At 46.5% G+C, this 27,494-nt stretch overlaps 5 protein-coding genes across 6 annotated transcripts in view; 4 read left to right on the top strand and 1 right to left on the bottom strand.

The window, feature by feature from the left end:
* LOC145486431 (transient receptor potential cation channel subfamily M member-like 2) overlaps window positions 1-27,494 on the bottom strand; it is a 109,409-nt gene that overhangs the window by 75,171 nt on the left and 6,744 nt on the right. The gene's annotated exons all lie outside the window — the stretch shown is intronic.
* On the top strand, window positions 6,036-6,705 carry LOC145486454 (uncharacterized). The gene has a single exon (XM_081465128.1). The coding sequence runs from the start codon at window positions 6,046-6,048 to the stop codon at window positions 6,703-6,705; it is 660 nt and encodes a 219-aa protein (XP_081321254.1). The 5' UTR covers window positions 6,036-6,045.
* Window positions 13,736-17,929, top strand: LOC145486432 (uncharacterized). The gene has a single exon (XM_081465102.1). It carries the CDS (start codon window positions 13,736-13,738, stop codon window positions 17,861-17,863), a length of 4,128 nt encoding a protein of 1,375 aa, XP_081321228.1. The 3' UTR covers window positions 17,864-17,929.
* Window positions 22,354-25,470, top strand: LOC145486452 (uncharacterized). The gene is made up of 3 exons (XM_081465126.1): window positions 22,354-23,913; window positions 24,247-24,553; window positions 24,904-25,470. The coding sequence occupies exons 1-3, from the start codon at window positions 23,820-23,822 to the stop codon at window positions 25,175-25,177; spliced, it is 675 nt and encodes a 224-aa protein (XP_081321252.1). The 5' UTR covers window positions 22,354-23,819; the 3' UTR covers window positions 25,178-25,470.
* LOC145486448 (uncharacterized) overlaps window positions 26,085-27,494 on the top strand; it is a 40,917-nt gene continuing 39,507 nt past the window's right edge. For both annotated transcript variants that reach the window (XM_081465120.1, XM_081465119.1), the window contains exon 1: window positions 26,085-27,481. In XM_081465120.1, the coding sequence (XP_081321246.1) occupies window positions 27,316-27,481 (166 nt within the window). In that variant the 5' untranslated portion in view covers window positions 26,085-27,315. The remainder of the gene's footprint in view (window positions 27,482-27,494) is intronic.

The raw sequence follows: 27,494 nt of genomic DNA on the forward strand, positions 1-27,494 counted from the left end.
GCACGACCGCATCAGGTACCGGTCCCTCAAACGCACGACTTTGAAGATGACGACTATGTGTTCGGTATTGAGTGGACCATTGAAACGTTCGTCTTGCAATCCCACGGTTCGACGTGGCGTCCTGGTCTATACATCGTACCATTTAAAGTCACTGGGAAGGAACTGAACCGTGACCGACACAAAGTGACGAGTGGCCGATCTCTCATGCAATACCTCATCAATCGTTTTCACGAACGCCTGTATCATTACATGGATCACGCCAAGGAAAGTCTACGAGCGCCGGACGGGGAAAAATACTACCCCGTGTTCCGATGGGAGGGCAACGATTTGATTATCGACAACACCGATACGTTCCTCAACGAGTCCGGATACAGACGTCGTCCCAGAGTGTTTTTTGGTCCTAAACTGGTCAAGAAGTTGGGTTTGATTCGCGAGGAAGCGTTTTACTCCGTTCACATGACCATGAACATGATCAAGGTCTTTCCCGACGACACCGTCCCTTCTGATTTCAAGAGAGACTGGGTCAACGAACATGACCTTCGTAGCCGTAACTTTTGGGATTTGAGCAGCAACGGGACGTAACAGCTCAGTCCTTATTGCAACTGGCGCTTCAGTTACTTGGACGAGGAATACGCCAAGACCTATCGCGGAGTCGTCGTTCATCCGGACCTCCCTCCGCCTCGCAGTCCCATGTACCTGTATTCGAATGTGGGTCGTAGCACGATCATGGGAAATCGAGTGACGGATCTCTTGAGAGAAGTCCCCCACGACTCGACCAAGACGACGCACGAACCGACTCAGATTCAATATAAACCCGTGCGCAGCAATATTTTGGATATAGTGGAGGTGCAATTGGCCGAGAACGACGGAAGACTAGTGGACTTTGAATCGGGCGTGACCTCGTTGACATTACACTTTAAGGATGAATGAGTCTCCCGACGACTTTTACGTGCAACTGCTGAGCAATGCCAGCACGAACGAGTTCCCAGACAACAAGGCCCAAAGTTTCAAGAACCGTCTGCCGAACCCGTTACATTTGAGAGAACCTGGTTGGAAAGTGGGTATCAGCGACCTCTCGTTTCCGTCCGCGACGCGTAAGATGGGTTTGAATAATTCTCTTCTGTTTGAAATCTGGTGGATCGATATGGTGGACGCGACTAGAAACATTTACACGGGGGTCCCTGGATCGACGCGAGAAGGCGATTTGGAATTCACGCCGAGGAATGGTACCGAGTTACTGAACGCGATACGAGATCGATACCTGCATAGGTTGGGAGATCGAACGGATGTCGACGTGACCCTGTACAAGAAAAAGAGCAAAGCCGACGATCCCACCGAATTGCTGTACACGGTCATGCATCGGGCCGAGCATGGAGAATGCATCCTGGACAACTCGAGAACGTGCATCAGCCTCCTGATCAACGGTAAACGCGTCTACCCCCGAATGTCCATCGGCATCGAGTTTGCCAAGAAGATGAAATGGGTGAAGATGGGATCATTGCAAAACGGACGACCGGGTTACGTCTTGGGACCCCACTTGAGGAAAGAATTTCCCAAGGGAGTCGTACCCACGGCCACGGACTTGGTCATAGGACAGAATGACGGGGACGAACTATTTTACAAGATCGACTCGGACACCTTACATTTGAGTTGTTTCATCAATTGGGTGTTCACGGACCTGGATCGCAGTTACGCAGAAGCGTTCGGTCACGAGCGTCGTTCCTTGTTCGTGTATTCGAATGTGGGACAGAGTATGGTGACGGGGAATCAAGTCACGGATCTGTTGAAACAAGTGCGTTACGATCCGGAGGCGGTCGACCTTCAACCGAGACACATCCTATATCTACCGGTGCGTACGGCCGTGTTGGACATTGTCGAGACTGAGGTGTCAGAGGAAGACGGACAACTGGTGGACTTTGCGTCGGATGTCACCACGATCACGTTGCATTTCAAGAAAGGATGAGTGATTTTTACATCAGCTTACCCAGTCACAGCAGTAAGAGCGAGTTTCCGGAGAACAAGTCGAACAGTTTCAAGATCAGGTTACCCAATCCCATACGCCTGGAGGGACATGGATGGAAAGTGGGGTTGTTTAGCATCGCCATGCCTGATGCGCACGTGACGCTGCCTTCATTCACCGATTCTGGGGATGACACCGTCTTGACTCATATGGCCTGGAGACGAAACGATCCGAGTGGTCGCATTATTTATGCGGAAGCTTACTTCTCCATGAAGGACCTCAAAAAGGTGTTCTACAACGTGGACGGTGTTGGACTCATGAAATCCATGATCGCCTTTTTCGAGCGACAACGCGTCTTCGCGTTCAACGGTCCCAAATTAGGAGCCAAATATGTCGGAAACGATGGGAAAAGAACCTACATCAAGTTCAAGTGGGAGGGCGAAGACCTAGTCATAGACAACAAAGACATCGTACGTCCTCGCAGTCAAATCCCTGAATTCAATGTCAATGTTGAACTGGCTTGTAAAATGGGATGGCTCGAAAAGAAAGACGGTGGTGGTTACGATCTGGGACCTAACTTGCAGATTGAATTTGTCGACGATGTCATTCCAGACATCAGCGCCGTCGGGGACGTAAAAGACAAAGATGGAACCTCTGTCTTTTGGAATGTCCACTCGGATAGAGGAGATGAAGATTTTTTAATACTCAGCATCTTTTGCAATTGGCGTTTTCTGAACCTGAACGAAGCGTTTGAGAATGTGATCGGAAGCAGTTCGCGATCTTGCTCATCTACTCTAACGTGGGAGGTGGAAGTGTGGTGGGAAATCAAGTCACGGATTTACTGAGAGAGGTCAACTTGATTCGAAGAGGTGAGGGTGTTCAGTACATCGAACCCGTTCACGTTCAATATATTCCAGTGCGCAAGGAGGTACTGGACATTATAGAGGTGCAAGTGGCTGAGGCAACTGGAGAACTGACGAACTTTGGAGCCGGCAATACGATCGCGACGTTACACTTTATGAAATCATGATCGGGGGAACTTTGATACGGTTTCATCCCGACGGATACCAATCGGGGTCTGGCATATTCGGCCAGGTTTGGAAAGGCATCAAGAAACGAGGTCCCGGCATTCTCAAGGACGTTCTGAAAGAATCGGCCATGGAGGGTCTGAAAGGTTTAAAATCGGGCGGCAAAGGAGGAAAGCCCAATTGGAAAGGTGCACTCGCCGGGTTAAAGCGGGGAGCCATACGCTCCGGGAAACGTAAAGCAAAGCAAGAACTCCAAAGCTTTTTGGGCAGTAAAAGAAGAAAAGATCTGTTTGGATCATGATTCCCATCTACTCGAGACGCGTGAGACGTCTCCCCGGAGGGATACGCACGTATAAAGGGGGTTCGCTCTTCCGGAGACGCTCAAAACTCCCAGACTACCGTTGGGTACAGTCAGCACTGAGAAGGAGACGAAAAAGACGCCGTAGACGACGATGACGGACCTCGTGGCTCATGCTAGGTCGGCGGGGGTTCGTAACCCCCGCCTGGACCTGTTCACCACTCCTCCCACGGATCTCAGCATGTCCTCGCGACGGGAAGTGAGAATCAATCCGTTCAATACGGGGATCAACCCAGTGACCTTCCAAATCGATCCTCAAGAAGACTTTATAGACATGAACGAGAGTTTCTTCGAAGTGGAGTTGGCCGTCAAGACAGCTGCTGGAGCTAATTTGGCGCAAGCGACTCTTGTCGGACTCGCCAACAATCTGGCCCACACCCTCTTCAAACAGATCAATGTGAGATTGAATGGTACTCTCATCAGCCCCCAGACCGATACTTACCACTACAAAGCCTACATCGAAGCGCTGTTGAACCACGACCGAGACGACGGTGAATCGATCCTGACACCAGAGGGTTTATACAATTGTCTCGGTGTACCCAGTCGCGGAGAAGCCGATGTGATGACGGCCAATAAGTTGGATACGACTCACGCCGATTATGATGCCTTACCCCAGGATCTCAAGAACATGGTTCAAAGTCGAATTCAGTTTTTTGGTGGAAAGAGAGTGACTTTGAGGTTCAAACCTTACCTGGAAGTGTTTTATCTCAGCAAGTTACTGGTACCCGGTGTACAGATCCAGATCGACATGTACTTCAACCCCCCAGCTCTGTGGGCCGTCCAATGGGCCGGTGCCACTACTCTCAGACTGACTGAAGCTGATGTGAAAGTGAGATTGTTCCTGTCTCAAGTGAGAGTGACTCCCTCAGTGTACCGAGAACTCATGACCAGCATGAAAGGCGGAAGAGTGGCCACTTACCCCACGGTGAGAGGTGAAATTCGCACTTACTCTCATCCAACTGACAATCGTCATTTTGAGTGCAACAATCCTTTCCACAGTAAACTACCTAATCGGTTAGTGGTGGCGTTGATGAAACAAACAGCCTTCAATGGAACTGTGACGGTCAATCCGTTCTCCTTTGAAAAATTCAATCTCGCTTCCATCAAACAATTGGTGAGAGGAGAAGAGTACCCCTACGAGACCTTGGAGCTCAAACACGACGATGACAGTAAAGATCTGAGAGGTTACCAAAGATTCCTCCAAGCCTCGGGAGTCCTGTGCAGAGGAAAAGGAAACATGGTCCGGAAAGAGGACTGGGGACACGGCAAGAGATGCAACCTGTTTGTATTTGACAACACAGCCAATGGATGTTTGGACAGTCCAGTGTTGAACCCCAAGCAGGAAGGTGAGCTGCGTCTGGTGATCGATTTTGGAGACGCCCCAGGCTCAAACCTGACCATCTTGTTGTACGGCGAATTCGAGAACATGCTGGAGATCAACGAGAACCGAGTCGTCCTCTACGACGTGTACCAATGAGAGAGAAGAAAAAATGGAGAAAGTGGCCTTGAATAATTTACAGTTGGATTATTTGGCACGGACGAATCCGTCACTCTGCTGTGTTTTTCACCGCACGGTCCCTTGCGATCGGCTTCCAAGGACAGTCCCTCAAGAAGGACCGACCGCTTACATCGTGAACACGGACCCTCACGACAAACCGGGATTTCATTGGATCGCTTTGTGGGCCGACAAGAACAAGTGCGAGATCATGGACAGTTACGGTCTGCCGTTGGACACGTACGTCACCACCGGACCGATCCAAGCCTGGTTGGATCGTCATTTCAAGTACCAGATTCACAACGGCAAGAGTCTACAGTCCCTATTCAGTCAGAGTTGCGGCGGTTACGCCCTGATGTTCCTGATCGACCGAGCCGAAGGTCGTGACATGAACGAGTTCTTGAATCGTTTTAAGAAAAACGAGTTTGTGGAGAACGATCGTAAAGTAGGACAGATGTTAGAACGTTTGATCGTGGACGAGTTGGATTGGCTCAAGATTTGTGAAACCCCGTGTCACCAGGACACGTGCGGTTCCTACAGAGGAGTGCGTCATTTGTTATAAAGTAAGCTGTTCGAATAAAAAGTGTTCATTTTTGAAAAAGAGGTTGTGTGGTAGTCATGGCTCTTCAGTTTCAAGGACATAGACATTTGGACGACGTGATAGCCAGGTTGGAAAAACGCTATGGAAAAGCGGGTGGAAAAACGCCTCAACCCAGTGAGGCTCATTTCAAGAAAAACCAACCGCCAAAACGACAACTCAATCTGAAAATACTTCAACCTGCCAGAAGACAAGTGTCTTTTCAACCGCCGTCCGTCCTGGACACCGGTGCATTACCGGCGACTGTGACCACGCGTAGGAAACGCAAGAGAGCCGCACCCGCCAAGCCGAAGCTTTCCGAGAAAGAAGATAGGAAAAGAAGAATGAAAAAGAGGCATTGGTACGAAGACAAGTTCGGAGACTTGAGTAAATTCGCCAAGAAACCTCGAAAAAAGAGATCGGCGCCTGCCAAGCGTCCCAAGAGAGCCGCTGCCAAGAGAGCCATGGCCAAGATCAGGAGTCGTGCCAAGAAAAAACCCATCTGTTTCAATCGTAGAGTCACCCTATTGGGTCTGTTGAGACGCATCCCGGCTGTCAAGACCCCATTGGCCAAGTTGTTCGGATAAAAAACGGAGCGTCTCGAGACCCTGGACCATTTTCAAGATCATGGAACGACGCAAAGCGTTTCAATTTCACACTCCGTCGAGTTTGTTGATAGCGGGGCCGTCGGGGTGCGGCAAGACGGTGTTCACCACCAAACTGCTCTTGGAGAACGGCGACTTGTTCCAACAAACACCGAAGAGTATTCATTACTGCTACGGATCGTGGCAAGATGGTTTCCAAAAGCTCAAGAAGGGCGGGGTCAAGTTTTACGAAGGCATCCCCGACAGCGACCAGTTACCACGATGGTTTCCTGAAGGGGGTGTGTTGGTCTTGGACGATCTGATGGACGAGGGTGGTAACGACAAGCGCGTGTTGGATCTCTTCACCAAACACTCGCATCATCGGAACATCACGGTGATTTACTTGTGTCAGGATCTATTCCCTAACGGAAAATTCGCCAAGACCATTTCCCGCAACGCTCATTACATCGCGGCCTTCAAGAACCCTCGGGATCAGTTGGGGATACGAAATTTACTTCTGCAATCGTTTCCCACGCAATGGCAGGAGGTGTTGGACACGTTTCGAAAGGTCACCGATCGACCTTACGGTTACATGCTATTGGATCTTCATCCAGCCAGTCAGGACGATCAACGCGTCCTCAGCCGCGTGTTAAAAGACGAAGGATTCGTCCGATGCCATCAGTTTGCGACACCGTCATGCTGAGGAGCGAAGTCGAGTGGTTTCCTCTTTTCATTGTCCTATGCAAGACCAGACTCAAATACTGCATGAATCCCCATGAGCTGGACTACGAACCGATGAGACAGGTCACAGAATGCGAGAGTTACCGTCAAGTGAGGTCCATCATAAACGCATATAACGGTGAGGGTTTCGATTATTTGGTTCATAAGCAACGAGAACTCGCCGAGAAGAAGATAGAAAGAGAAAGGGGAATGGATAAAAATGAGCTCTTATGGTAGTGATGATTTCAACCTCTCGGCTCTGGAGGATTATTCGCCTTGGAGTCCATTGGCTCGAACGAGTACACCCATTCCGTCTGCAGCGGGTGTGGGTGCGAGTCTGAACACTCCTCCTTCACCGCTATCGTCACTGCCGACACCACCCCTGCCCAATGTCTCGCCCGTCGGAGTAGGCACTCCTGGCGCGGGTGCGTCACAGACCAACGTCACGGTGGGTGTCGGCAGTGCTGGATCCGTGTCGCGCTCCAATGTCACGGCAGGTGTCGGTGCACCCAGGATAACATCCGCCACACCTTTGGCACACGCTGTTCGAGGAGGGAAACGACCGAGACGCGTCCCACGTCAAAACACACCGACGTCCTCCAGTGATTCCGGCAGCCGCAGAAGAAGTAGCGCTAGTGGTAGCGGTGGAAGAGGCAGAGGCAGAGGCAGAGGCAGAGGCAGAGGCGGAGGCGGAGGCGGAGGTGGAGGCGGAGGTGGAGGTGGAGGCGGAGGTGGAAGTGGTGGTGACTCCACACCGCCTTCATCGATTCGATCGGGTCGCGGAGGAAGAAGAAGTCGAGGCGCCCGTGTTCTCGACCAAGCCCAGATGCAGCAACAATTGGAGGAGATTTTGCGCCAACAACAACAGACGGCTGCGGGTCGACGAATCGCAGGCATCACGACCACGAATACGATCACGACTACCTATAAGAACGGACAACGTCCTACGGTGACTCGCAATTCGACCAGTGTACGAAACTGAGAACAACATGTTGAGAAGCGAAGTCAAGTGGTTCCCCTACTTCCTGCATCTATGTCGATGCTCTCGTTCCTACTGGGATGCGACCAGCATGGATCACGAAGACATGAAACGTATTGCAGACGAGTGCGATAGTTACCGACAAGTCCAGGATATCCTGAACCAATCCGTAGAAACCGCCTTCAAGGACGAGATCTGGGAATACGAGCAACAAGCCAAAAGGATCGAACGTCCCGACAGAAAGTCAGACTACGTTTGGCACTGGTTAGAGAAGAGTCATGAGTACTTCGGTCTGTTTATTGGATGAACCTTTCAACACCGTGGTGGATTTGGACGTGTTGAGACGTTTGGACGGTTTGTACGCTTTCTACCACAAGTACTGGTGGTGTCGAAGGCAGATGTTCGGTTACTACAAATTGTGCAACGCCATTCTCAACGGACTGGCCTTACTGGTTGCGGCAGCGAGCATCGTCGTGGGATCCGTGTGGAAAGATGGGTACGTGGCGGTAGGATTGACGGCCTTCGCCGCCGCACTGAAAGGATGGAACGATTTCAAGAAGTATTCGCTCAAGATGGACATGACCCAATTCGCTTACACGACGTACGAAAAGACATTGACTGAACTGAGGAACTACGCTCTGGGTGGCGTGGAGGAATTGGATGGATTTTTGATCAAGATGCAAACGTTGGACGACGTGGTGACGGATTTCACACCTCCCACGTACGACCGATACCTTCGAGACTACGAAACACGATTCGTTCACGCACCTCTATAAAAATGGACGCGCGATCCCCTTCGTGAGTCATTCAAGGTGGAAAGCCGACATGGTGAGGAGAAGGCGAAGGAGACGGCGAGTGGGAATACGTAGAAGGAGGAGGACCCAAAGGGGAAAAGGTCTTGGTAGCATGATAAGCCAAGCATTCAAGACGCTTGGACATTATTACCAAAGGGGAAGTGGTATGAATAATTGGCGGTATTGGATTCCCTGAAAACGTTCAGACGTGCCTCTATAAAAAGGACACGTGATCACCTGCCTACGTCATTCCAGTGGAAAAGTGCGTACGTGCGTGTCAGAACACGACATGGTGAGGAGAAGGCGAAGGAGACGGCGAGTGGGATTACGTCGAGTAGGAGTAGGAAGAAGGAGGGTCCAAAGGGGAAAGGGTCTTGGTAAACTGGTCGGCACCGTGGCCAAGACGGTGTTGAGTCTTCTCGAAGACTTGTGAATAAAAGAGCGGGACGAACCAACCGGACGTTAGACGTGAACGATGAAGCGGTTGCGACGACAACGTCGTTTCTTGACGAGCGTCCTGAAAGAAGCCAATCGAAATAAACGTCAACGGATGTTGCATTACGCCGACAGAGATCAGATCAACGCCATCAGCGAGATGGTTCTCAATTTGCTGAAAAAGAGGATCCCCATCGACGCAACGACTTATGGGAAACTGAAAAGACATAAAAAGGTTCTGCGCGAAGTGGGTAGACGCAAAAACTCCCTCAAACGTCGAAGAGAGCATCTCCTCACCCAAAACGGAGCGGGGTTCTGGAGCGGATTACACGGTTGTTTCAAAGCATGTTGTGTACGGTGAAAGGACGCAGTGAAGACGGTTACCCACTGGAGGGGATCGACGTCATACCCAATTTCCCGCCGAGAGAAGATGAGTCCAATACCATTCCTAAACTCGTGCAGTTGTTGCAAGATGCCAACCGTCGCGAAGCCCGATGGAAAGACTCGTACGAGTTCTTGAACAAGAGGTACCACGACCTGTATCAAGAATACATGGCTTTAAAGTTCGGTGACTTCTGCCAAACCTGTCAAACGAAACGAGATACCACGCCGCCCGGTGGGTGCATCGAGTTGTGCAGGGAGTGCGGTAAAGGCAAGCGAACCGTTCAAAGTCTTGAACTCGAGTTGGAAAAGAAAGACGAATCCATACGGTACTGGCAAGATTGTTACGAGACGGCCTTGAGAGAATTGTCCGAGTTTCCTGACACCAACTTGAGTCAGGTATGAACGAAGTCATGATGGTACCCGTTCAAGAATTCAATCGTTTGCAAGATTATTACAAGGGTAAGATTACCCAGAGCGCCTTGTTGGACAAAGCGGGACGTTTGGCCGCCGAAGAAGATCTCATCCTGAAAGACAAACGTATCCCCGCCAGCATGGCCGTCAAGATGACCAAACCCATGGCAAACGAAGAAGTCAAACTGGTGAAACGTATACGGACGGGTGTACGCGGCACTCCCACGTACCAAGGAACGATAGAACCCGAAGGCATGGCCGACGCACCCGTCGAACGTCTGTTGAAACAGATCATGAAGGGAGTCAACCAACCCCCCGCAGCCCCCGTGGTCATCAAGCAAGAACCCGCTACACCTTCCACGTCAGGTTTCAAAAAGGAATTTAAAAAACCATCCACGTCAGGTTTCAAAAAACCATCCACGACAGGTGGTAAAAAGAAAGTCATGTCCGAATCGCAAAAAGAGTTCTTAAGATCCATCGGTGTCGCCGAGAAATACATAGACGACGACGGTGGTTACAGTCCCAAGGGCAAGGGCAAGGGCAAGACGTACAAGAAGTCCAAGATGACAGAAGCACAAAAGTTACAAGAAGGATGGGAAGATTTCGAACCTTGGAGAAAGGGACTGAAATACGACTCTGCCTGAGACAAGAAAAAAACGTTGGAAATTGTAAACTTTATTGTTGATGTTGTAATCATTAAAAATTACACACTTTGTTGTTTTTTCAAAAAAGAGTCTCTTTTGTTTTTTCTTCTTCAAGTCTCGCAATGCATGCCATTGTGGTACAGAGTAGTCGAGGCATTCGGTGTCACAAACAAACGCTCAAACCTTATTTTGTCCCCGAACGTCGACGAAGATATGAATAACAACCTAAACTTAATCGTGGAGGTGAATTCGAACACCAAGAAAGGGGTGTTGAAATAAAACATGCGATACACCTCCATGCGTATATGATCGTACGAAATGACATTGAGGGGAAAAAACACGGTGCCGTGTATGTACATGGGACTTCGAAACTCCGAGGATCGCACAAAGGCCTCCACCTCGCGATAGTACTGGAACCACACCGTGACAGGAATGGGATAAGGCAAATGATTCCAGGAACGCGTCAAGGAATTGTGCGTCTCGAAGGGTTTTCCATGGTCTCTCATATAGGTAAAGGCGTCGTGAATCATTCTGCGATGAGTGTCCACTGTGAAATGAAAAAAACAGTGTCAGGTCCATAGTCCATCCTCGTGGTAAAACGAGGGACCCCCAGGAAAAGGGAGTAGACACAGTTGTAGAATCTCAATGTCCCTTTGTCCCTCCACGCGTCTAAAGAAGAGTCTGAACCTTTGAATTCGGATCAAGTTATACGTATAATAAGGAGTGTTGTAAATGAACAGACGGTACATATAACTACTAATCTCTCGGGTCGGTTCCACGGGGAGACGCATACAACCGTGAATGTACAGGTCTCGATCCCGATACAGAGTCACGAAATTTCTGATAAAGGTATAATAACGTATCTAAATGCCAGGGTCAATGGCATACGGTAAATCATTCCACAAGTACGACCCCTCGTGATGACAGTGATAAGGTCTACCCTCACTACGATATCGCTCCAACTCTCGATCCATTCTAACTAAACGAACATTCGCACCTGCCGGTAACTGGGGCTCCTCATAATCATCTTCCTCGAGTTCCTCGTCGGTTTCCAACACGACCTCGGGTTGAATATCGTCGATCACGCGTCGGCAGTTGCCGCAGGTCAGAACCCGTCTCTCCATCTCCTGGTAACAACGTCGATGCATCCACACACCGCAGCAAGGAGTACGCTGGCACGACGTCATAGTATCGATGAGAATATCTCTCTGACAAATAAAACACACCTGTTGAATCGGTGTTTCCTCGGGTATCTGACCCTGAAGGCGACGACTACGTCTCGGTGGTTCACCGTCATCGTGTGATCGTGCACGCCGACGCCGACGACGTACTCGTCTCGGTGATCCTTCGGGGGACTGACTTCGACTGCGCCTGGATTGAGTCTCCATCACCAAAACCGAAAAAATGCCAAATGCGCACCTCGCTTTATGTCAATCATGCACCAATCAAACGAAAAAGGCCGACATCACGTGTGCAGGGTAGACCCAGGGGATAGGGGGGTATCCCCCACCTCACGGTCGGAGACTGGAACCAGGTCGAGTGCAACCTGGGATCCAGTTTTACCGTAAGTATAAAAAGATCGGCTCGAACCGTTCACGGCACTCTGAGTTTTTGACTTGTATCGAGCGCTTAGAATCATGGCACAGGAGCTGACCGACGAGGAGATGAACCAACAGATGGATCAACATGAAGCAGTGAGTATAACGTGCACCCTATGTAAGACAGTCATCCCTAGAACCCAAACCTGCTGTCGTACCAAGTGTTGTCGTCACTGCGTGCATTTCGATTGCTTCGCCAGGGCACTCGATGATCAGTTGTTGAACAAGGGGGTGACACATGAAAAGTTGCACTGTCAAATCTGTCACACACCGTGTATTCTAAGTATGCTCGTGGCCTCCCTGGACAACTGACCCATGGAACTGAGACTCGCCGTCGCCTCCTTGACCCTAGAGTTCTACCTCCGTTTGGACTTGAGATTTTGTTTCGTTGTGTTTTGCGGTTACAAATTCGCACGACATCTTTGTCACGCCTTGTTCATCACCTTCTTTTCGTAGAGTTACTGGGATTGGTTGCCGCCCGAGATCCAAGTGTACATAATCTCACTCGCGGAGTCGCAACTTACCCTCGAGTGGATAAGGGAAATCGAAAGAGAAATGAGATTCTCCAAATGGTTGGAGAGACCCAGACCCGTCCCGTTCAAGCAACTCATGTTCGACACCCTACCTATCATTTTCGATTACAGAGTCACTGGAATCGTCTCCCCCCTGAGATACAGACCTATATCGTCCGACTTCGAGAGTCCCAGTCCCTCATCGAGAGACGCGAACGTGAATCGTGGAGAGAGCTTTGTAACGAGATACGAACCTTTGCTAAGGTCCAAGCTAAATGGGGACTAGGGGCTCTCAAAGTCAAGCTAGAGACATGTAGACTGAAGTTTTGCCCCCAAGGATTGGTTCCAGGGACACATCAAAAAAAGCATATGATCGTATCGGGTTTCTACAGAGACGCCCAAAATGTCCAGCGAGAAATATTTTTAGGATACAGTTTTAATGGTGCTTACTACAGAATCGATGACGTTAAGAGACTTTCACTCTTTTAGAGTTACTGGGATCGACTACCTCCTGAACTACAGAACTACATCATGCGCTTAGCCAGGAATCAAATCCTACTCGAGCGCGGAAGAAACAAAAAGTTACGTCGTCTTCTCAAGGAAATAGTAGAATACGGCAAACTGAAAGAACAATGGGGCATAGGACACATTAAGATTGTGACAGTTCGATGTAATTCGCCATGTTGTATAAAAAAGAAGAAAGAAGACAGATTCACATATTTGAAAATATACGGATGTTACATTGACATTGATGATAAGCCCCAAAAAACATATTTGTCTTGCACTATAAAAGAGGCCAAGAAACGCGCCCCCATAGAAAAGACTTTCATCTACCCCGTCGCTTATCGCTCCACTAAGTATGCTCATAATAGGTGGTTAAGAAAGCGTTCCCACTCTCTTACAGAGTCACTGGGATAGGCTACCGGAAGAACTAAAGTGTTACATACTTTGCCTGACAACCTGGCAGTGCATACGCGATCGGAGGAACAATAAACCATTGAGTCGACTTCACAGAAGAATCTTGGATTATGCCGAACTGAAAAGACAATGGGGCTACGGCCACATACAAATCAAAAAACAGAAATATACAATGAAATCAAATTACGGAGGCAGATCTTATTTTACGGCTTTCTATGGTTATTACATCAATCTTAGTAACAGGAAAAAGAAGGTCTATCTAGGATACACTTTCAGAAACGTGTTCCATAACTTAGAAAGTAAAAAAGCGTCCCTGTTCGGTCCTTTCGAGGACGCTGATGTTGATGTTGAATAAAAAAGCGATGTTCGTAACATTTGTCTCTTTCGTGTCTTTTTCACAGAACAGACGGACCCACGACGAAGCCTTCTTCGACGATGACGATGACGATTGGATCTTTGATCCGGCTCTCGACCGAGTGATGATCCAAACCGGAGGTGGTAGCAATACAAGACCCCTCCTAGAATTTGAATTAAGACCCGTAGGCGCTCGACGTAACTGGAGAAACGTCCTCAACAAACAACGATTCGAAGCCACGCTCAGACAACACAGAGACGTGACTCCCAGGGACAATCTAGGCCAAGAATTGACTCACGCCCTTCAACGATCCATCGAGCAACAAATCGCTCAGTATCCTACCCTGAAACCCAACTCCACGGTCCACTTCACCATGCAGTCCAGTGCCTTCACGCACGCCTTTCAATCCACCACCTTCATCGTGCGCGAATTCGAAGAAGGGAGTGAAAGACTAGACACCTATCTCCAGTCTCTCGCGGCCAAACTCAACTCCAACGACGAATTCGCCCCCGACGACACGTTTACCATGGAAACCACTTTCATACGCAGCCCAGGTCCAGGGCGCGGGAACGGAAAACGATACAAACCGAGTTGCGCCGCCGTACGGGGAATCGTCAAACGGTCGCGCGTGACCATCAAAAACAAAGACAATCTATGCTGCGCTCGCGCCATCGTCACCATGAAAGCCCTGGTAGATGCCGACATGAATCCGCGTGACCAAGATTACCACAACCTCAAACAGGGGCGACCCGTCCAAGAGCGATTGGCCAAAGAACTCCACCGTCTAGCCCACGTCCCCGAAGGACCTTGCGGCATTCCCGAACTGCAACAGTTTCAGGCCGCGTTACCTGGGTACCAACTCAAAGTCCTTTCCATCGATCCGCCCCACATGCTCATCTACGCGGGACCCGAACCCTCAGACAAGATCATTCGACTCGTCAAAGAAGACAGTCACTACGACGGATGCAACTCGTTTAAGGGATTCCTCAACAAATCCTACTTCTGCGACGAATGCAATCGAGGATACGATCACGACGACTTTCATCGTCATCCCTGCGACGGCAAATGGTGTCCCGCCTGCAAACGAAAAGACTGCCCCGATTTCCTAGAAGCCAAACGACCCCTAGCACGTGGCAAGTTTCCCGAACCCACCGCGATCTGCCGATTGTGCTACAGAAAATTCTTCGGAGACCAATGCTACAACTACCACCTGCAACGGCGGAGCCTCAACATTCACTCCATCTGCGACACTTACAAAAAGTGTCCAGACTGTTGCCACGTCTACGAACCAAAACACAGGACAGGACGAGGAGGCGACCATCGTGTCCCCGATCACAAGTGCGGATGGGGCGAATGCCACATCTGCGAAAAGAAAGTCTTCCTGCCGACGCACCGATGTTACATCCAACGCATCCCCGAAGACGAAGACGAACCCAAAAAGAAACGCGTGTCGCACGACGAAGTCAAAGGTCGACCCTTCGAAGAACCCGAACCCGATGATACAGACACGCGAGTCTGGGTGGACCGTGATCCGCCCCTTCAAGTGTACTGCGACTACGAAGCCATCACAGACGCCGAAGGGAATCAGACACCCATTCTACTCTGCCTAGAAGACGATGAAGAGGATCAATTCTGCTCCTTCTACGGTCCCAACTGCACCGCTGACATGTTCGACCACCTCGAATCCCTCGCCGTCGACGTGGACGGAGACGATCGGGACGTCATCGTCCTCTTTCACAATCTCAAAGGCTACGACGGGATGTTCATCTTGCAACACTGTTACGCCACGCATCGAGAAGTCACAGACCAAATCACCGTTGGCACCAAGATACTGTCCCTGAGATCCGACAGACTGACTTTCAAAGATTCCCTATGCTTTCTCCCGTTCCCGCTGGCCAACTTTCCCGCCACCTTCGGAATCCAAGAACTGTGCAAGGGATTCTTCCCGCACAAATTCAACACCCTAGAAAATCAAGAGTACGAAGGACCCATGCCTCCGCGAGACATGTACGATCCCGACGGCATGTCCGCCAAAAAGAAAGCCGAATTCGAACACTGGTACCAAGAGAAAGTCAACGATAACTACCATTTCGTCTTACGACAAGAAATGGAAGCTTACTGCGAGTCGGACGTCAAACTCCTCAAAGCAGGCTGCCAAAAGTTCCGGCAAGAATTCAAACAAAAAGCCGACTTTGACCCCATGGAGAAATGCGTCACCATCGCCTCCGCCTGCAACCGATTCTGGCGCAAGAAACTCGTCCCGACCCACACCATCGCCTCCAGACCCCCTCGAGGATGGCACGGGGCCCGATCCAATCAGTCCGTCAAAGCCCTGAAATGGCTAGCATGGCAAGAACACCTGTTGCAACACACCGATCAAGGCGATCGTATACGCACCGTGCGAAACGGAGGTGAAGTCCGACTAGCCAATCAACTCGTGGACGGATACGATCCAAACACTCGAACCGTCTACGAATTCCACGGATGTCTATGGCACGGATGCACTCGCTGTTTCCCACGCCAACGCGACCGATATCCCATCTGCCACACCGATCGCACCCTACAGGAAGTCTACGAGTCCACGCTCCGCAAACACGACCTTCTCAGTCGCCAAGGCTACCAGCTCCACGTCAAGTGGGAATGCGAGTGGGACCTGGAGGTCAAAACCGACCCAGATCTCCGTCGGTTCCTAGACACGTTCCAAATCGTCGAACCGCTCGAGCCACGAGAAGCCTTCTTCGGAGGGCGCACGAACGCTGTCAAACTGCATCACGTGACCGACGTGACCCAAGGAAAACAAACCAAGTACGTCGACGTGACGTCGCTCTACCCCTGGGTCAACAAGGAATGCGAATACCCCATAGGACACCCGCAAGTCATCGTCAACCCCCAAGATCAAGACATCCATCACTACTTCGGAATAGCCAAAGTGGACATACTGCCGCCTCACCAACTATACCATCCCGTTCTACCTTTCAGGCACGGAGGTAAACTCACCTTCCCACTCTGCCACTCGTGCATGGAACACGAAATGAACAAACCACTCCTGGAGAAATCGCATCACTGCCCTCACACGGCCGAGCAACGCACGCTACGAGGGACCTGGTGCACACCCGAAATCCAGAAAGCCGTTGCCCTGGGATACACGCTCAACAAGATCCACGAAGTCCACCATTTCCCACCAGAACAACGCCGTAAAGGACTCTTCGCCGATTACGTGAACACCTGGCTAAAAATTAAACAGGAATCCGCTGGCTACCCCAACTGGTGTCACACCCCCGAAGACAAGGTGCGGTACGTGCAACAATACCGACAGAAAGAAGGCATCGCTCTCGATCCGACCATGATCCAGAAAAATCCCGGACGCAAAGCCACCGCCAAACTCATGCTCAACTCATTCTGGGGCAAGTTCGGTGAAAACCTACACAAACCCACCACCCAAGTCGTCTACAACGCAGCACATCTCTTTGACCTCGTTTCCAATCCCTTCAACGACATACGACAAGTCAGAATCGCCAATGACGAAGCCCTAGAAGTCGTCCACGCCGAACTCAAAGACAATCAACCCGATAACGGACGAATCAACATCTTCGTCGCCGCTTTCACCACCTGCTGGGCGCGTCTCAAATTATACAGCTACCTGGAACAGTTAAAACAACAAGTTCTCTACTTTGACACCGACTCTGTCATCTACTCGCACAAACCAGGTCAAGCCGATGTCCCACTAGGCGATTACCTGGGCGAGATGACCAACGAACTCGACGACGGCGATTTCATCACCGATTTCACTGCCGCTGGACCCAAAAACTACGGATACAGAACCCACCAAGGTAAAGTCTGCTGCAAAGTCCGAGGCTTCTCACTCAATGTACGAGGATCCAGACAACTCAATTATGACGTCATGCGACAAAATCTACTCGACGAACTCACACAACCTCTCGATCAACGACGCAACATCAACGTCGTCAACCCCAACTTCTTCTGGAGAAACCCAGCCACCAAACATCTCAGAGTCATCACACGAACCAAACGCTACGGACTCGTCTTCGACAAACGCGTCGTAGACACGAACACTTTCATGTCGTTTCCATACGGATACACACCATTGTAATTTTTTACTTCCTGTCATCAATAAAAATCAATTTTGAAACTCACTTCCGGTCTATCGCCTTATTTGGGCATACGCAGCGAGCTGTGACGTCACGGGCGCCATTTTCTGCTCACCAAGGGGCCATCTTGGATTTTCAAATTTAAGAGAATTTATGGGAAAAAAGTGGTCACGTGGTATGATCCCTGGCTCCTGATTGGTTACGGCCCCTATCAGCGTCCTTCACTACTACTCTGCTCTTGAAATAAATGCACATGATTCTGTTTTTACTCTCGCAGTTCACAGATATCCCATCATTAACAGTGGAGACACTATCGCTCTGCGGTCGGCCTACACTTCTGGAAGCTACTCGACATATTGGTCGTACTGTCATACATCTTACTTCTACTGGGGATCCCGCCCAGGTTCTATCACAACCTCCTCAGAATGGACCACCTGCTCAAAACGCTATATGTTTACCATCGCTGCCAAGGGAAAAAAAGGATGGAGAGCCAATCAACAGTGGCGATACAGTGTCACTCAGATCTAACGACTATGGTAGTAGTCACCGACTGTTTTGCGGCTCTTCTTCCATCAGCTATTGTCACGTTCTCGTAAGTAACTTCACCTCTTGACTCTAATTCTGTATTTTTTTGACGTAATATCTTGTCGAAATAGACTCCAGCCGGAATTAACATATTTTTCTAAATCTTTTTTTAACCTTTTCATTTAAGTTCAAACTTCGAGATATAAATTCTCCCTACGTGATTGTCATAAAATTGCTTTCATTAATTTTGGTACATTTAAATAATTACACAATAGATATATGGAAGATTTCCTTAATTTCGTGTCCTGATTGCTCCAGACTGTTCTGTTTATAATGTTATTTTTGGACTCGTTGTGTTTGTAGAACCACCAGTTCCATGACAGGAGGCGCCTGGCTGAGCTATTCGTACGCCACCTTTGAGATCTACTCCAAGAACGCTGATGATGGGAGCCCTGTGCAATATGGTGAAGCTTGGTGACGTGGTAGGCCTCAAATTCCCGTACAGTACTAACAGCGCCCGGTTGACCTTTTACAGCAGCAGATTTTATCCTCATAGCTGCAGCAACAACAGCAAAACATCATGCGCAAAGGAAAACACCTGGACCGGCTTTAAGATCTTCAAGAAGTTGTCCTAACTGAAGTTTTGAAGAGTTGAAATTCCACAATCCTCAACCAAAGATTCAAACAGAACCTGTAGAGTTGTAGATTTTTTTTTACGCTATCGCTAAAGGACTTAGAGGGCTAAATTTAAGCATCGGGAAAATTCATTTGAATTGTTGCCAAGGGTTTGCTTTGTTTCCAATAAAAGAGTTGAGAAATTAAAAAAAGTGTGATGTTTCTTGTGGATGAACTCAATAGAATGTGAGATCAATGTTCATAAGATCCACCATGAAAGCATTTCACGGTGAACGATAGGAACAAATTACGTTTTAAAATTTCCCTGAGGTAAATTCTACCCCTCAGCCGTTGTAAAGCGAATTTCTCTTTTTTATCATCAAAACATAGGAATTATACGCGGAAAATGGTCGAAAAAGAACCTTTTAAGTGAAAATGGGCAAACACAGAATATAGAAAAGAAATAAGTCCGCTGTCACTCGGTTATTTCGATTCCCGTCCTCGGAAGTTCAAGTCTCTCACAGGTTCAAACAACGAAATTTGCCTTTTTTTTAAAAACAATTTTCTGGTTATCGAAAAGCTGAAATCCAGCAGAGTTTCTGACCTTCTAATTTCTAACAAATGTTCCAGTCAAAAAAATGTCTCAGCTAGCAGACAAAAAACACGAATTTTATTACACCCATTATGTGGTTCTCAACACCTTCGTCGGAAGAGGAAGGGGGGAGGATTTGGGGGGGGGGGGTGTGGTGTGTGTGTGATTACAGGACCATATCTTTTCCTTCAGCGGAGGGGCGGGGGATTGCGCCTATACCAATCACATGAAATAGAAAATCTCTGGCTTAGGATTAGGTTAATAAGCATAAATGCTCCTGGATTTCCACTAAGCAGGAACTCGACTAGGAAAAATATATTTTAGGGAACAGATCCGTCGTATGTCTCTGCATGTAGATGCAAACAATGTGAAATCTGTGCTTCAGTCTCTAGCTCTTTAATTTCGCTTGGCTATTATCCGAAGTAATCCCAAGCTCGAAAACTGGTAGCAATCTTTCTGGTGGCATCTGACTGAAATCCACGAGTTCAGTTTGATAAGGTGCGAAATTCGATGCGAAGTTATTTAGATAAGAAGCCTCATGAAGCCTTTGGAGTGAGGTGAGAGATCCCAATTCTAAGGACTTGCAGCAAACACTGATTAGCTAGATTCTTTTCCAAAAGTGGACACTCAAAAATACGCCTGAAAAGTAAAGCTTTTATTTCTGATTTCGATAACTGAAAGGCTTTCACTATATGGTGTCTCGTTTCATAATTTAGTCAATTTCAGTTTTCATCAGCTATTCATTGTAAAATGAAAAAACCCACACCGACATCAAGTTACGGTTCTTTTCCCCGTTCAATAAAATTTACTCCAAATAATTGTTTCATATATCCTGAAAAAAACAAAAGCATTAAACAAAAAAAAAAAGAATTTTTTTCTATCATAAAACTTGTTCGATCGTTGGAAAAGTGTTTAGACGATGGAAATTTTTCTTAGTTTAAGCTGATTTTCGCTGACGAAATCCAAGAGTTCAGTTTGCTAAAATACGAAGCTCAATGCGAATTCATTTAGATGTGAAGCCTCATCAAGCTTATGCAGTGAAGTGAGAGGACTGAATTTGGAAGTGTTCATCTTAAACCGGCTAAATTATTCCAGGCAAGGGCGGAGAACTCATGAAAACATGCCACTTTCTTCTTCCCACTTTCAGTCACTTTATCAGGGAATGCGTTACTGGTGTGAAGATAATTTTCAGTTATGAAAGGTTTTGCTACCGATTGAATGTTTCTCAGTAATCAGTCCTGGGTGGGGTGGGGGGGGGTCCCTCCCATATAAAAAGGACGGGGGGTGCTCGTCGTACCTTTTAGAGGGTTAAAATAGCGGTTTCGGTACCTCTTTAGGGTTGTCAGCCCTAAAAGGTCCACAGCAGGAGCTTTTGCGATATCTTTTAGGGTATTGAGCTGAAAAAATATGACAGAAGATAACGTGTTATGTACGAATCGATACTTCTTATGGGTGAAAAAAAAATTTCAACCCACGCCCACAAAACAAGATCTTGGTACCTCTGAGGGGTTCTTTTCAAATTTCCCACGAGCAGCTCCGTCGTTTTTATATGGGACTTCCCCGGGTAATCAGTATCATCATGATATTGTGTTCATATGTTTTTGTCCTGGGAAAGCACTTTTCTAAAACCTGGGGAAACTCCCTGGTTGCAGGGAGACCGGGCTCTGCTACAGGACATAAAATTTTAGGAGAGCAATGAAACAAAGAGGATTTGGCTCCAACAGCAGCGTTTTAATCCAAGAATACGTCACCAAAACATAACCCGAGACGGGACAGTGGTATCCAGTCAGGGCGGAAAAAGGCCGCCCTACATATAAGCGCCCTGATCCAGTGGCTCGCGATCGAGCGCGATCGAGTGCATCCTAAAACATACTTTTGCTGCTAAAAATGGTGGCATTTTTGTCCCGACTACCATCAGTATGACCAGAATCCTTGATTTACATCCCTAAACGAGAAGACGAGCATCCCCGACCTTTTCATATGGGAGCTCTGACCTTCCCCCCCCCCCCCACTCTCCCTCTCACTGAACAATTCACAAAACGTCTCCAAACAAATCGTGTAACTTTTCGTTTACTGCTCCTAAACCATATACAGGATTTCCATTGTTCAGCAAAGGTGAGGTGAAAAAGACACCACATGCCACCGGTTGTGGCAGCCCCACCAAGACAAAAGCAGAGTTAGCGTGGCGGAATAAGTCGAATAACACGAGACTTACTCTTTATGTCGTACAACTCCTTGTTATAGTTGAGTTACTTCAAGGCTATGCGCAATATCTTGTCTATCGACTGACCTACCTTAGTTATGCGATCTGACACTGAATGTATCGAGTTACTTCTAAGAAATGATTGGCCTCAACGAGTCATTTATGAGATTAGGAATTAAAACAAAATGTTACACACACACAAATTATCTGTTTTTCAGTTTTTTCTATTCTGCTATTCTTCGTCCGCCATTTTGAAAACTACCAATGATGTCACATGTTGCATTCCGTTGCTCAGACAACACAGCTGACAGCATTGCGTTCTTTTCAACAAATATCTGCGCCTGAAGTTTTTGTCCTCTCAACTGAGATTTGCGCAAAAAGTGGTTCGATATGAATATATTTTTTGTTTCAGTGTAATAAAAATCAAACTATATGACAATCATTTCTTATGAAAACAACAAAAAATACGATCAGTTTTTCAGTAGTCTGGACCTCTTGATTACTTGTCATCAGTCAACAGTAAATTAAAAAATATTTGAAATACAAAAAAATTCTACAAAATGAATTTTTATGAAAAAAAATTCCCAGTTTGTTATAGGAATTCAATTCAAATAGGCGCCCCTGCTATCAGCCAAAATTTGAAATAAGCGCCCCCTCCCTCGAATAAGCGCCCCCTTCCCTCGATCCCCCCATTTTGTGGACGAGTAAAGAGGCGATTAACAAAGGATGTATAGTTTTCGTTGTGTAGTATTAGATTTGTACCTTGTTTCATTTTGCAAAAAAATTACAAGTAACGGTGCCGCGATTTATGTCGATAAACAGCTTACGTTGTTGATTACGCGCAGATGATGCATTAAAAAAATGATCATGTCAGGCCACGATTTGGAAAAAGTTAAATAAGCACCCCCCGTCGATTATGCGCCCCCCGTCTTCTCCTAGATTTGAAATAAGCGCCGGCCTGGGCGCTAATTCGCGGATTTTCGTTCGAAATTAACGAGACTAGAACGCTAATTGATGTAAAAATTACTTCCCAATAATGGAAATTAACGCGACAGAGGTGCCAAAATTTCAAACCGAGGGAAACCAACGCGACTTATTAGACAAAGGAACATAATTTTTTAAGAGGAGAAGAAAAACATTAATTCTCAAAAATAAATCGACAACCGTGTTTACATGCTCTCATCTAAACAAACCTATCGACCAATGTGAATGTGCGTACTATCTTAAATATTTTATAAATTGATATGCACTTTTTGCCGAAAAATTCTAACTGTCAAATAGCTGGGATTTGAGATCTGCAAAATTTGTTGATAACCCGAGAGAGAATATGATTTGAACTAAAATTTTAATTGCTAGATGAAAAAGCGCCGAGAGCACCCTTATCCAGACACATAACTGATGCTTCAAAATGTCAGTGTTGATCTAAAATTTTTCAGTCAACATTTCTAACTCTTAATTGGCGACTATTTAGTTTCTTCTTAGTTAGCAGCGACATCTGTTTTCTTCGTCACTCGCTTGTTTCATGTAGAAGGTGTACATGTATAATTAAATTTATAGTCGAGGTTACGGCCGGGGATTACGGCAGCAACTGATCTAATAAAATGACAAACAGCGGGCCCTCTCACTACAAGGTCCTCTGCCTTCTTACAAAACTGTTTCCACTAAATATTAACGTTGAGTAAGCAGAGCTAAGGAGTTTGCAGACAGCACTCATAAGAAGTTTCAGTTTAGTGTTCACATCTTCAGTAGTGTTTTGTAAAATATATGAACAATTGCGCGCTATTAGAATTTATAATGAACTTTGAATATGTATTACACGAGATGTTTGGTCTACAAATGTATAAATAGTGTCATAACTTAATTTGTTATCTTCAACACGTTTACGAACGCGTTTCGCTTCGATGTCGAAAACAATTTCTTAAACCAAAACATCATTTGTAATAAATTTTGTCAGAATTGGACATTGAAAGTTCACAGCCATCTTTTTTAAAAACACTTCCTACAACGTCAAGAACCTTGAAAAATGAAGTTTACAGTCGTTGCGATGTTTGTAGCGTTTTATGCGGCGTTTGGCGTCGAGTCAAAGTCCGTTGAGAAGCCCAGCGCAAAACAAACGGGTAACCTTTATAACAGATTCTCAGAGGCTGCCGGCAGGCTTATCTAACCGCGCAAAAACTCAACGATAACCTCGCTATTCCGGATTTTCGTAGGCTGAGTGCAAACGTCGTTAGGCAGAGCTCGAGATGTTCGTCGTGGTTTACGATTTTTCATAGTGGAACACATTTTAATTAGGTTTAATTTTTCTAAGCAGCGCGTTTATTTAAAACATATTTTCGGAAGCTTGGCTTATAATTTGTCACTGATTAAGAAAATAAATGGCTTTAAATGGCTAATATTTGCCAGTCAGCTTGGCTTTGGTGAAGTTCATTTTCCTCTCTTCTTCTTTCAAGGACATAGCTCTCCCATCAACAGTGGCGACAATATCGCTCTACGGTCGGCCTTCACTAGTGGCCCCTACTCTCCGAAGTGGCTGAAGTGCACCAAAGCTTCCTGTGTGTGGACTAACTGCCGAAGCAGCAATATCGCAGACCCCACAGGATCGGCATCTTGTCCAGAGCGAATGATATTTACTATTACAGCCAAGGACGGAGGTGTTATTAATAGTGGCGATACCGTGTCACTTAGTCCCATAAAATACGGTCCGGATTTTTTGCTGAGCTGCGACAACTCGACCAGGCCCACGTGCTGCGTGAAATCGTAAGTGCATCAGACAATCGCTTCGAATTCAGAAATAACTCAATTGAAAATCTTAAAACTATTTTGTTACGGTATTTGGCCACGACCAAAAAAAATAAGGCAGCAAAGTTACTGGCGTAAATTTTTTACCGCAAATGCTGTATTGTTTAAGACTAGTATTTTCAATGTCCCTGATGGTTAATAGTAAAATACTTAGGGTATTTTCAATTCAAAATATAGCATAACACTGTTTTTTTTTTAGTTTAATTGCTCCCTCGTAGCATACAATTAACGATTCCTTTTATTCTCGTGCCACAAATTGAAAATTCAAGGATGAGTTAATTATATGTTTGATCCGCTTTTGTTTTTAGGACTTCAGACAAGATGAGAGCTCGAGGCGACTGGCTGACCATTTCAAAAGCCTTTTTCCAAATCTATTCCCGCGATGCAGAGGATGGCACGCCAGTGGAAAACCGTGATGTTGTAGGCTTCAAATACCCATACAGCTCCAACCGTGCCTGGCTGACATTCCAGCCTAGGGACCGTCACTTCTATCCCCTCCCCTGCAGTAGCAACAGTAAAATACCGTGCGCAGCGGAAGACAAATTCACTGGCTTCGTGATCTACAAGACGTTGCCGCGGTGAAGTTCGTTCCTGTTTGGACGGATTCCTCAACCAAAGATTCAAGCATATAGACTGTAGAAGAAGTTTTTCTGCACGCTACTCTGCGCCAGTAAAAAAGGCTCAGTTTAGAGAAATTCACTTTGAAAGGGCTTCTGTTTGAATGGTTTTTATTTCAAATTAAAACTGTTGAGGAGTTGAAAAACTGTGTGATATAACTTGTGTGTGTCCCGTACAGATACACGGCGGTGCACCCATAATCGATATACTTGAGCCGTTTTCTTCCTCCAAAATAGTCCAGATTTCGCCGTGTCTTCAAGTCGAGAGATTAAAAAAAACTTTCTTATCAAAACAGGAATATCTTGACAAAAACAACAGGAAGGTAGTTGTGAATAAAGAAGCCTGAATATCTCGTTATTAAGGATAATTTTTTTGTTTCGGATTCCGTGGAACAAAGAATTTTTACCAACTATGAGGACAGTCCCTTTCCGCGGCCGTTACTGCGTGCAAAACTCGAACCAGTTTCACGGTACTGTGAAATGTCCTTTCCGAAAAAAATCTGATGGAAGTTTCAACGCGCGCGAAGTCATTTTCTGAATTCTAAAGTGTCTTGCAGCGAAATTTGTATGGCTAGATCAGTTCCCAAAAAATGGAATCGCAACAAATGCGTCAGAGATGTAACACTTTTAATTCTCATTTCGATAACTGAAAGGCTTTCATTATATGGTGTCTGGTTTTATAATTTAGTCAATTTCTGGTTTCATCAGTTCCTATCAATTATGAAATTAAAAACACACACACACACACACCGACAACGGGTTAGGGTTTTTTTTTTTCTCGTTTAATTAGATTTATTTTGAATACCTGTTTCATATATGCCGAAGAAACAAAATATAGATCAAAGAAGATTTTTTCTATCAATACACTCGTACGATCGTTGGAAAAAGTGTATGGACGATGGAATTTAGCTCAGTTTGTAAAAGCTTATTCGTAAAACTATTATGCTAACTAGTATTTTTGCATGACTGGTGAAAATGAAAATCATGATAGGAAACGACATAGGTCAATATTTTTTGTTACGCAAATCAGTGTATGATGGTTTTCGATGTCTAGCGTGCTTATCAACCGCACCACGTCTCAGTATTTTTCGCTTCTGAAACGCTAGTAATGATTCACTCGAAAGAGCGCTTAGGGGCGGCAATATTTTAAACTTGTCATTATCGAGAAAAAAAAAGTTTCCGGGGAATCTTTGTGTTTCTTCAGTAACAAAAGCATAAGAAGTCCGAGAACGATGTAACAATTTCAGGATCCAGATTGTAATCCACGAATGGTTTATTAAATTGTTCATACTTTTTCTTTAAAACTCTTCAATTTCGCGCCGCTTTCACTGAAACTTAAAAGAGTGCCGTATGCGCCGCTCTCCTACTATAAATTATAAACATAGTCTCCCATTAGAAGATAGATAAGAAGGTTAGAAGTTGAAAAACTATTTGACTGCGATTTGGTTGAGAGATTTGTTAGTCTCCCTCAAGGTTTGTGGTCCAAAATATTTGAGATTAATCGCAGAAGCAGCCTGTCTTGTGATAGTTTGTGCTGTTTTCATAACTGGATCTTGTATGAATAATTTGAGACTTTGTCAACCTTTTCTCATCCGTAACCATGAAAGAGGCATTTTAGAACGGAATTCGATGGTGCGCAGAAGAATTTTAATGTTGTGATACACGTGATGTTTTCATTCTTTCTTTGCAAAACGTAGCAAAACGGCAGAGAAAGTAAAACAGAACACATCGTACGTCCAAGATCGCTAAATCCACGCAAAGCTATAGCAGCGGCCACTAGCACTGTTTTGGTTCATTTATATCCTAGGGCGTCCGCGTAAGAGGACTGACGTGGCGGCTTCAAATTTCCATTGATAATCTATTGTCTCAAATATCGATCATTTATCTAGGAAAAAAAAAAATACTAATTATAGGAATAATTTTTAGAACATCGCATTACATGTAATGAACGCGTTAGCTGTCTCTTCCCTGACATGTTGCACTCCAGGATGTTAAAAAACACGGACTTTCTAAACCAGCATCACTGTTGCGAAGTCAGTCGGGATCCGAAATTTAACTTTAACGGAGGTCATACGAGAGAGCCAATATCAAAAGTCTTTCAAAATGGAGTTTATTATCGTGGCCGTTTTCATGGCAATTTATTTGGCGATTAACGTGCATTCAGCGTCCGTTACGCACAGCGTTTCCAAAGATAAACTGACAGTCAAGGGCACCGCTAACGTGAGCTTAAACATTCCCATAGAAGAAGTTTGGGACACTTTGTCTCAAGGTAAGAAACACTG

This window comes from Orbicella franksi, chromosome 5 (assembly GCF_964199315.1).
Source record: "Orbicella franksi chromosome 5, jaOrbFran1.1, whole genome shotgun sequence".
NCBI classification, from domain to species: domain Eukaryota; kingdom Metazoa; phylum Cnidaria; class Anthozoa; order Scleractinia; family Merulinidae; genus Orbicella; species Orbicella franksi.

Bases quoted from the DNA above. Each gene is read 5' to 3' on its own strand.
- LOC145486454 (XM_081465128.1), top strand. From the start codon at position 6,046: ATGGAACGACGCAAAGCGTTTCAATTTCACACTCCGTCGAGTTTGTTG.
- LOC145486432 (XM_081465102.1), top strand. From the start codon at position 13,736: ATGTTGATGTTGAATAAAAAAGCGATGTTCGTAACATTTGTCTCTTTC.
- LOC145486452 (XM_081465126.1), top strand. From the start codon at position 23,820: ATGAAGTTTACAGTCGTTGCGATGTTTGTAGCGTTTTATGCGGCGTTT. The intron at 23,914-24,246 runs GTAACCTTTATA...TCTTCTTTCAAG, and splicing joins GCCCAGCGCAAAACAAACGG to GACATAGCTCTCCCATCAAC. The intron at 24,554-24,903 runs GTAAGTGCATCA...TTTTGTTTTTAG, and splicing joins CCCACGTGCTGCGTGAAATC to GACTTCAGACAAGATGAGAG.